At 42.4% G+C, this 11,264-nt stretch overlaps 1 protein-coding gene across 1 annotated transcript; it reads left to right on the top strand.

Annotated features, from left to right (window-relative positions):
* Positions 1-5,038: 5,038 nt before the first annotated feature.
* On the top strand, positions 5,039-10,421 carry prop1 (PROP paired-like homeobox 1; the record flags this gene model as incomplete). The annotated part of the gene is made up of 3 exons (XM_080740598.1): positions 5,039-5,135; positions 7,171-7,400; positions 10,032-10,421. The coding sequence occupies 3 exons, from the start codon at positions 5,039-5,041 to the stop codon at positions 10,419-10,421; spliced, it is 717 nt and encodes a 238-aa protein (XP_080596724.1).
* Positions 10,422-11,264: the final 843 nt, after the last annotated feature.

Raw genomic sequence — 11,264 nt, 5'->3', positions numbered from 1 at the left:
GTGATTTACAAGTTCTCAGGAGTCACACTTGTCACCCAGGTCGTATGTCTTATGACAGACGTATCACATAGAAAGTTAAATGCAGCGTGCCTACTTAGAATGCACTACTATCACACACAGGCTTTAGTGATAGTGTGTGTGTGTGTGTGTGTGCGTGCACGCACACACACACACACACACACACACACACGTGCGCACACACTCACAAGCACACAAATAATATGTAGCCTCACTATCGATTGAGTGCTGTCACACTCGACTTCTCACGCTCAAGCAAACCCACTCACACACACACACACACACACACGCACACGCACACACACACACACACACACACACACACACACACACACACACACACACACACACACACAAGAGTGCAGCATAAGTGTATGTAAATGTATAAGTGTTTGCTGCCAACGTTTTTGAGCTGTGTGCGTTGGCATATCCGCAGTACAGACAAACAAACAATTTTGTTCAACAAATATCCGCAGGGATGCGCTGCCTTGTTTGTGATGACACCAGCAGATCTCCATACCACCTGATGAGATGGGCACAGAGTTAGTACATGTATCTGAACTCTATGCTTGGCTGTCATGACTCCAGTGTTGTTTTTGGCAGCAAATTTTGATTTAGTTTTAGTCATAGTCTTTTGAATAAAATGTAATTTAGTTTTAGTCATAATTTAGTCACCTGAAAATTATTAGTTTTAGTCTAATTTTAGTCGACTGAATATCATACGACTTTAGGCGACTAAATCTACAGTTGATTTAGTTGACTAAAATGTATTTTGGCAGGCCTTGATGGCATCGTAATGACTGATTTTACACTTGGTTGTGTGCTGGAAATAGCAGATCTACAAGCTCCTGTGAGCTTGTAGATCGGCTATTTTCAGCACGCAACACCTGAGAGCAACCAAACATAAAATGACTCTCTTCAGCACTAGTCCCTCCCTAACGTTTTAGTCTAGTTTTTATTTTGTTGACGAAATTGTCAATATATTTAGTTTTAGTCATCAGAGCTTAGTTTTTGTTTAATTTTTATTTAGTTTTCGTCAGTGAAAAAAACACAGTCGACAAACATTTTTCGTCATAGTTTTAGTCGACGAAATCAACACTGCATGACTCAGGGCTGACTGGGGCCGTTTTGGGCCCATGCCCAGTATCCAGTTGCGTGAGAGGGCCATTCTTCTCCACTGGCCCTGGGCTGAGTTTAGCACCATGGGAATGGCTGCCAGCGCAGCAAGGCCAGCGGGCCTCCCAGGAGACTACACAAGAGTTCAGCTAAGTTAATCCACACACCAAGGGGGCAATATACCGTTATTGAACGTGTAAATAAATATGTTCTCTGCAAAGGCCTGTTCCGTTGCTCCGAGAGTCCTGGATGTCCATGTACTTTGTTGGTGGCGGCGTGGCGCCAAAGTAAAAATCCTAGCGTGAACCATATGGAGTTTGCAATAAGAAGTTTCTGGCTATGATTCTTATTAGAATTCTGAAATATTGAACTGCATGTTCTGAAAATGAGAACGGGAATCTGGGGAAAGGGGGATGATAGGCCGAGTTAAGATCCTAACCTATCATCATAAGATAATATTACCAGTGTGTAAACCTTATTATTTCATAAATGTTGATCTTCATTCATTTGTCCTGTATCTGGACACTGGCCTACTCGGGAAGACGCGAAGCATGCAAGTTGGGAACGATGCAAATAGGGAATTCGTGCCCTGTTATGCAATACCCATTATACCCTTAGTCAGAGTGGCCTACCTGATGTAACTGTCTATCTGTCTTTGTCCATTTTGTGGCCATATGTGCATAGCCTATTGGGGTATCTGAAAGTCATTGGTAAACATATAACGTGGAGAATGTCTGAAGAGTGCACACTGCCTGTGGAAAGTAGACTGACTGAGTGAGTTACAAATGACAGGTATGGGGAATTTGCCATATGAAGCTTAGGCTGTGGTTGCCATTGACCATATTCACCTGGCGGCCATGTTTGAAATTTGCATTGAAACCGGGTGGCAACTGGGGTGGCATTTCATTAACTTAATGGCAAGGTGAATATGGTCAATGGCAACCGATTGGCTCATTTGGGCCACGGCCAGAGCCTTTTCTGGTGGTTCTGGATTTGAAGTCGTTTGGTCGAATGATTCTTGCAGAGAATTTCGTGCATTCATTGTAAGATGGAAATTGCGGTGAGAATGTTTTTTTTATTTATTTTTTTATTTTTTTTAAACTGTGTGCCAAATTAAGGCAATGGGCAAGTCCAAATCACAAAGGCACACCTGTATTCATAGTGACAACAATAGCCTATTTCAATTTTAAAATATTTTGATTACATATAGAATTTAAAATATATTTATTACATAATTGACTTCTGTTTTGGGAAATGAGCCTGTGAGCCCCTCACATCCCACTTAAAGAAGATTGTTTGGGAGTATTTTTCTCCCCTAAGTGAATGAGACCCAAAATTACCCTAGCTGTCAAAGATTTTCCTAGGGATTTTGAATTTCAAACGAGATATGTTACTAGACACCTTTACGAACACATTGGTAAAGAAATCGTTTGGTAAGGAATTTATTCACAGGTTTTATTAATATCCCCTGACTATGAGGACATATACTTATAGTTCCTAATTTCCACCACTGGGTATAAGGCAAATTAGAGAAGGTGGTGCAACAGCAACCTCTGTTGGACATAAAGTGTTTGTGGACACAGGCTCATGATTACAGTAGTTGCTAAAAAGATAAACAAGAATATATTAAAAGCTATAAAAGTACAAATAAAGACATAATAAGAGGGGGGTTCAACTTGAAGTTTTAAAAACTTGACCCAGGACTGCTCAGATGTTTTTGATGAGTGCTCAGCGGGAGCCTTTAGGGTTTAAGTGCCTTGCCCTTGCTCATGGGGGTGGGACTGTGTTACTAGGGCCCAAGGTGGAGGGGCCTTAATTATTTCATAATTTAGCTATTGAAAAATAGCAGATATACAAGCTCACAGCGCGGAGTGGCGCGCTCGCGCTGCAAGCTTGTAGATCTACTATTTTTGAAAAGTCATGAAAATTTGAACAAATCTTTGAATGTATGTATTTTTTAAGCGAACATTTGTAACTCAAATTTAGCTTCTGGGGAGTCGCTGGAACCAAATAATTTGAGATGGGGGTCCGTGGCCAAATACATATCAATGTGGGGGTCCTTGCATGAAAATGTTTGAGAACCACTGACATAGAAACATACATTTAAAAGCTGTGAGCTTTTATATCTGCTATTTTTCAATAGTTAAAGCATAAAATAATGCGTAATAATGTGTTCCCAGTCTAAATGGGTTAAACCCCCTCCCCTTATGAAGAACATTCATGGGGGGCCCGCAGTTAATCCTTGTACCCAGGGCCCAGAATTTGGTGCGACACTTCCATATACCAGCCTCCATTTCCAAGCCACCCACCATGTCAACAAGGCACCACCAGGTTCAATCATTAAAGTGATCCCTGACTAATACGACAAATATGCCTTAATACATTATAATTGTCCTCTATAACTACAATGTAAAATTAAAAACACCTCAATTATTTTATTTCTTCTAGAAATAGCTAATCTTTCACTCAATAGGGGAAATGCCCGTCGCAAGTTGATGATGTCATAAATGTCAAGTGTGATCTATCCCTATGGAATTTATGGCATGCATGTGAAAATAAAAACAAACGTAATACTTCCTATGGTTAATATGAGCATAAAATCAATATTTCAAATGTGTTTGTGTTTTTTTTTTTTTTGCACATGCATGCCATAAAAATGACACATGACATTTATGACATCATCAACTTGCGACAGGCATTTCCCCTACTGAGTGAAAGATTAGCTATTTCTAGAAGAAATAAAATATTTAAGGTGTTTTTAACTTTACATCGTAGTTATAGAGGACAATTATAATGTATTAAGACATATTTGTCGTATTAGTCAGGGATCACTTTAAAACTGGATTCCTTGGACGTTGAACGATCCGATGCTAAAAGATTAGAAGTTAGTATTCAAATGATTTGGTTACTGGACCTGGCAGTTTAATCACAAAAAAAAAAAAATAGGCCAGGGGCCAATTCTGATATCTTCACAAATTGGTACCACTCAAGGTGACCATATGTTTTTTACATTTGTGTCTTCCTACATGTCTCTAGTTTACATTTTGGTATGATAACCCTTTCTGAGACCCAGCTAAATTGATGTTATCAGCCGCTAGAGTCGGTGTCCCATGCATTAACTTTACTCTACAGGGGGAAAAAAAGCAAAAAATGAATCTGCTTTAAGTAGCATATGAGGGGTCAAACTAGGGTTTTTTCATGATTCTGAATCCATTGCAAGCATCTGTTTTGCACTACAAACGGACCCACAAGACTATGGTTTAGTGATTTTGTGGGGACCATTTTAGCCCAAGGAATGTTTTTCGTGCAAAAAAGATGCTTGCAATGGATTCAGAATCATGAAAAACCCCATAGTTTGACCCACTTAAAGCAGATCCATTTTTTGCTTTTTTCCCTGTATAGTAAAGTTAACGGGACACCGACTCTAGCGGCTGATAACATCAATTTTGCTGGGTCTCAGAAAGGGTTATCATACCAAAATGTAATCTAGAAACATGTAGGAAGACAAAAATGTAAAAAAACGTACAGTTACCTTGAGTGGTACCAATTTGTGAAGATATCAGAATTGGCCCCTGGCCTAAAAAGGAAGTGTCACACACACACACACACACGCACGCACGCACGCACGCACGCACGCACGCACACACACACACACACACACACACACACACACACACACACACACACACACACACACACACACACACACACACACACACACACACACACACACACACACACACACACACACACACACACACACACAGGTGAGGGCTCGGTTTGCACAATGGTTGGCGAATGTTGTTACATGTGTGATGTCATAGCTAGCGGATGATAATGGCCACCTAGGCTGAAGGCATAAAGGATCCCAGAGACGGCCCCATGGGTGAACACACCTGCAGACATGGCCCAGGCGAAGGCTGCTGGAGATGCTGCAGGGAAGAGCCAGCGGGAGTGTGTAGAGATCTACTCTGACATGGCCACTGTCAGCTCCAGTGCAGGTGAGCTCATGTATTGAAAGATCCTTCAGTGTAAATAACCAGTGGTGGAAAGTAATTATGTAGCCTACTATGTACTCGAGCACTGTACTTACCGGTAGGTACCATTTTGATCGTCTTTTTGACTTTACTGGTGTATTTAGGCCTACACATTTCAATACATTTACTTCTACTCCTCTACATCTCAGAGGCAAATATTGTGCTTTTACCCCGCTACAATTATTTTAAAACTTTAGTTAGTAGTTAATTTCTATCCATTTGGAAACATGTGAATGGGACATTGTGCTTAGTGAGTAGCCTAATTTTACATATTATTTTGACGCCAACACTTTTGTACTTTTACCTTAAACTTTTGAATTCTGGACATTTACTTAACAGAATATGTGTATGCTCTTGTTTCCTTCAACACCGAAACACTTTAGAACTGATAATATGCTATTTCTGGTGAATGTTCTCCCAGAATAGAGATGCTGGGGTTGAAATTGTTAATTTAACTCAGATTTGTATTTGGACACTCTCAGAGTTGCCAATGGATGAATTAATGCTCAGATTATAAAGATGCCAGTGACTCTGTATTAGTTAGTTACCCAGATGAAGGAGCTATGAAGACAATTCAGTAGACTTTGAAGTAAGGTGACAATGCCTTTATTACATACAGTAAATCAGTAAGGTATTTGTAGTTGGTGTATTAGACACTCATCCAATACGTCTAATAATGAAGTTAAATCTGATAAAGGTATTAGATTTATTATTGCATCAGTGGCTAACACACTAATTTCAACATTAATTAATGAATTAATCAAATATTAAAGTTCAATCCGATAAACATAATATGTTTATCCAATTGGCTTTGGCAGCCAAGTATTATTTGCCTGCCAAAGCTGATCCGAATTAATGTTGTATTTAGTGTGTTGGTCACTAATATAAAATACATCTAAATCTGTACTGTATATTCTACACTAATTAAATTACGTTTAATTAATGTAAATCAGTAAATACCTTTAATTGAACATGTTAATAGAAAAGCCAAGGCTTAAAAACGTTAATACAAGTCATCCCATTTTCTTTTTTCATCAGCTTCTTCAGTTAGGTTCTTCTCACCATTCGCCGTTATGTGAAAGGATTATGTGAATGTCACCTCACTCCCGCAATTTGACAAATTAGTCACTTTGTCAGCTATTGTAAGTGGTAATCTGGTCAAATCCGTTGGTCTCTGGTAACTTTTTCTCAGGAGATCAGTTTTGACAGCCAAAGCCCCTCTGGCTCTCAGGTTGCCGATGGCTCTAGAGGCCATAAAAGTTGCCGTAATCCCTCTTTTTCAACAAAGCCATCAGTGAAATGTGCTTGGACAAATGTAGCCCACTTCCTGTATGATGTGAATTTGGGAAAATGCTAAACAAAACCAAAGGAGACCAAATGAGTCAAGAAACACGAGCTGGGAGTGTTTTGTCCCTGAATTCACGTTTCCAATTAAAGAGAATGGTTTGCGCTGTGTGTCCATTCCAAGCACCGAAACTCTTCCTGTCACCCTGTACAACTCGGAAGAGTGTACAAATGGAACCAAATAGTGCCATAGGGCAGTGGTTCTCAACCTTTTCAGGCCGCGACCCCCAACATAATCATATTTGAACCGGGGACCCACCTCCCACCCTGACGAGCACTATAAGAGTTGAGTTGAGGTATTACATTTTGTATAAAACAGTTCTATTGTTAAAATAGCCGTAGTCTACATGCTCACAACGCCTCACAACGCGAGGCATTTTGAGCATGTAGATCGGCTATTTTCACAATTTCTGCCTCTAATATTTGACAATTTGTCATATGTTTAATTTGTCATTTCAGATGTAGGCTATTAAAAAGTCCTTACATTGTCACTTTAGAAATGTTGCACATTTTTAAGTTAATCATCTGGGGACCCCCCAAAATAATTTGGGGATCCCCCTGGGGGTCCCGACCCACAGGTTGAGAACCACTGCCATAGGGGTCCTTTTGTACACTCAGCTGAGTTAAATGAACGCTGAAGATTTTTACTGTGCAGATATTGGAGACTCAGCCAGGAAGGGGCCTTCATGTGAGACCTCCATGGGTGTTGGACTGGCTAGGCACAGCAGGGCCTATCCGTCCCCTGCAAGACGCCGACATCGGACCACCTTCAGCCACAAGCAGTTGGAACAACTGGAGCTGGCGTTTGGACAAAACCACTACCCAGATATCTACTACCGCGAGGAGCTGGCACGCCTGACCAGACTCAACGAGGCGCGCATACAGGTAGGGAACAACATCTTATGCACTGGAATTCAATTGAGTTCCAAATTCCTGACATTTCCAGCCCTGGCAATGTGTCAAGTGAATGAATGAATGAAACAAGTTTAAAAACAACGAAATTGGAGCAAACCCCTAAAGTGTGTTTAAACAAGACAATAATTTAAATAATGTAAAAAGACAAATAGCAAAGACAAGTAAAAAAGTAAAAAAGTGAAAAATAGCAAAGACAAGTAAAAAAGTAAAAAAGTGACCCGTATCACAGTAAAGTGTCCAGTGACTCTACCAAGTGTCCTTCCCTGTATAGATTATGCATGATTTTATAATCTAATCCTAAACCAACAGAGAAGCAATTACTTCCTCCACCACCAATCGACTTTGGAGGAATAACTCTGAAGTTTTAGATCAGTGTTTGTTTCATTATTAACAAATGCCTCTAAGGATGCAACATTTTAAGTGCCGTTATAGTGTCAGAGTGACTCTGGAGTCTGCAAGTAGTAGAGTAGCTGAAGCAGCCTGAAGGTTTCTGTTTCGATCCCCAGCTCCCCCGGTTTCATCTCGAAGTGTCTTTGAGCAAGAAAGAGAGAAACTGATGCCTTTTCATGGTACGTGCAGGTAATGTGCTTAGTAGAAAGTCACAATGGAATTTTACCCAAATGCAGACAGTCCTTGTGGACTGGTAGGCAAAACGTCTAGACAACTCAAACAGAGAATGAGCGAGCCTAAAAGCTCTATTCGAAGGAACGATCGGGATTATCCCGTCGCTGTCCACTTTAATGATTGTAAACGTGACATGACAAGCTTTCGCTTTATAGGCATCGAACAGGTTTGCCTCCCCAAGAGGGGAGGTAACCTGGATGTACTATTGAAACAACGTGAAGCGTTCTGGATACACCACCTACAAACTCTTGCACCTAAGGGACTTAACAACAAACTTTTACTTAATGTGATGCTGTAATGTATTCTAACCAGTAAGACTCCCTAATCGGGAGATAAGCGACCGTAGGTCACATGTATACACAAAGAGGGCTGTAACTGCCATTGGTTCCTAGTTGTGTGGGCAATGTGTAGACATACTGTGTACCGATGTGCGTGATTTTAGGGCAAAAATTGTAGGAGCAGTGTCCAAAAATGTGTTTTGCAAGAATCGGCCTCATGGTGGCGCTAGAAGAGGTCCATGTGACAAATGAGGGGTGGGGTGTCCGCGTTGCGGACAAATAGGTACCGGCCCCGGCTCTCCCGGACGCTCCTAGCCCGAGTTACGGCATTTTATGTGAGCTGCAGTGGAGGGGGTCCTCCACTGGGGGCGTCACGACTTTTGCATCCGTTCTGGAGCACCAGGAGTGGGTGGTCCCCGGGAATTCCCCGTGAGCAGCCCCGTTGGGGTGGTGATTTGGTCATTTTTGCACATTAAATGGTCATTTTTTACACTTGGGAGTCCCCCAGGGACCTGGGGGTCCCTGGAGCTCCGGGGGTCCTTGGAGGTTGTAGTTTGGCAGGTAAGGAGTGTGTGTGCAAAATGTGGCATGGATGGGGGCAACGGTTGTGGAGATATGAGCAGGGCAAAAGTGTGACGTGTGACGTGTGACTCACGGAGGGACATTTTTTTACACCTGGGGGTCACCCAGGGACCTGGTGGTCCCTGGAGCTGGATGGGGGCAACGGTTGTGGAGATATGAGCAGGGCAAAAGTGTGACGTGTGACGTGTGACTCACGGAGGGACATTTTTTTACACCTGGGGGTCCCCCAGGGACCTGGGGGTCCCTGGAGCTCCGGGGGTCCTTGGAGGTTGTAGTTTGGCAGGTAAGGAGTGTGTGTGCAAGATTTGGCATGGATGGGGGCAACGGTTGTGGAGATATGAGCAGGGCAAAAGTGTGACGTGTGACGTGTGACTCACTCACTCACTCACTCACTCAGGGACGGACAGCCGGTGGAGGTTTTGGTAGTAAATGCGACCTACGGTCGCAATTATTGTAATTTTTTCATTCTCAGGCACTAGGACAAATCTCCTGCCTGAACAGTGAATTGAGAGTGTTTTTTGTACAAGATTTCTCTTCTGTATTTTATTTGTATTTCTATCTTGTATATATTGAGGTTTAATATTGGGTAAATTGATGTTTTTTTCTTATATTGTATAGTTTTACATACATTGTGATCCACTGTTTAGTTGAATTAGAATTGTATATGTGTATTAACTGTGTATATACTGACAGTGATGACAAGATCACATTAGTCTAATGATTACCACCTTTTTGGCAAGTTGAAGATGGTGTGCGGGTCCTATGTACATTTTGTGCATGTTTGAAACCCAAATGCAGCCAAAAACATAAAAACATGGATTTCGTCACTCGTCACTTTCGCAGAAACCTTTTACAGTATATCCAAGTTTCAAATTTGTATGTTTTTTCGTAAAGTAAAGCCCTGCTTCATCATACAAGACTGTCGCACAAAACGAATGAAAATAGCGATACGAGGCGTTGTGTGCTTGTAGATCAGCTATTTTCGCTATTTTAAAGAATTTCTTTTAATGATAAATACAAAATGAACAGTTTTGGACATACAAGGTTTCCACCCGACAACAACGATTTGTTTGACGTGTCCTCTTTTTTTCTTCTGACATTTCATCACTTCAAACAGGTGTGGTTCCAGAACAGACGAGCCAAACAGCGCAAGCAGGAGCGGGCCTCCCAGAAGGTGCATCCTCTGGGCATGATGTCGGGACACCATGGGGCTCTGCTGGGCGGCATGTGTGTCCAGTCCTCAGGCATCGCGCGGCAGTACTACCCCCAGGCCCTGGCACACATCCCCCGCTTCTCCACGGTGCTGTCCCCTGGCGGGTACCCCCATCATCACCCAGGCCCCGTCGTCAGCCAGTGCCCGTGTCCCGCAGTGCAGCCACAGCCGGCGACCCCCCACCAGCACGAGGAATGGTACAGCCCACTGAGGAGCATCGGAGCTCCGCCCACCAGCCTCACGTCACCCGTGTTCTCCATGTCAGCTCTAGACCCTGTCTCTCACTGGAGCTAAGATAAAAAGAAACATGAATAAGAAGTCAATATTATTGTCTCCACCAGGCCGAGGGCATGGGGAGACTATGTTTTCACCCCTGTCCGTCCGTCCGTCCATCCATTCAGTTTGTTACCAGCTAATCTCTGCCTTTTATAGCGCCACTAGAAGGAGGCCGACTTATGTAAAACAATTATTTTCCTATTATTCCTTGAGATTTTATCCAAAAATCATTAAAATCAGTACACAGTATCTCTATAGTTATCTGTCCGGATCTGTCCAATATTTCATATTCCATCCTAATTGGCTAACATTGGCTTCCAAAGTTTGCAGGATTGGTCCATTTTTAACAAAATGACTTAAATCATGAACGCAGCTTGTGATTACAGTACACAGAAATTCTGCACGCACATTCCCACTAGGTCAAGCAACAAATGCCACTTTTTTCACGTTGGCCTATTATAGCGCCACCAGCAGGTCCACTTTTGCCAAACTAGCGTCACATTGCAGAGGCCAAAGAAGACATGGCACCCTTTTCACATTTAGCGCCACCAGGAGGCCACAAAAACATACCTGACCTGGTGGAGACCTGTGCTTGGAAGAGCACTGCTTCTAGTTTGATCTTTTTTGGAGCTGTGTGAAGCACAGGCTCCCTATACGTGGCCGTGTGGGTCTGTCTGTGTGTCTGTGTGTCTGTCTGTGTGTCTGTATGTAGCCTGAACTTCCTAAACTTCGGCGCGCTACTAGTCCCACAGTTTTGCCACCACACACTCGCGCCATATGTCAAATCGACCGGCTTACTCGGGAAACGTGGGCTAGTAACTTGCTAAGAGAAAGGTTCAATAGTTTAATTGATATTAATTT

This window comes from Nannobrachium achirus, assembly GCF_963921795.1.
Source record: "Nannobrachium achirus genome assembly, chromosome: 13".
Classification (NCBI taxonomy): domain Eukaryota; kingdom Metazoa; phylum Chordata; class Actinopteri; order Myctophiformes; family Myctophidae; genus Nannobrachium; species Nannobrachium achirus.
Note: the sequence above shows the minus strand (reverse complement) of the source record. Positions and strands in the feature narration are given on the sequence as shown.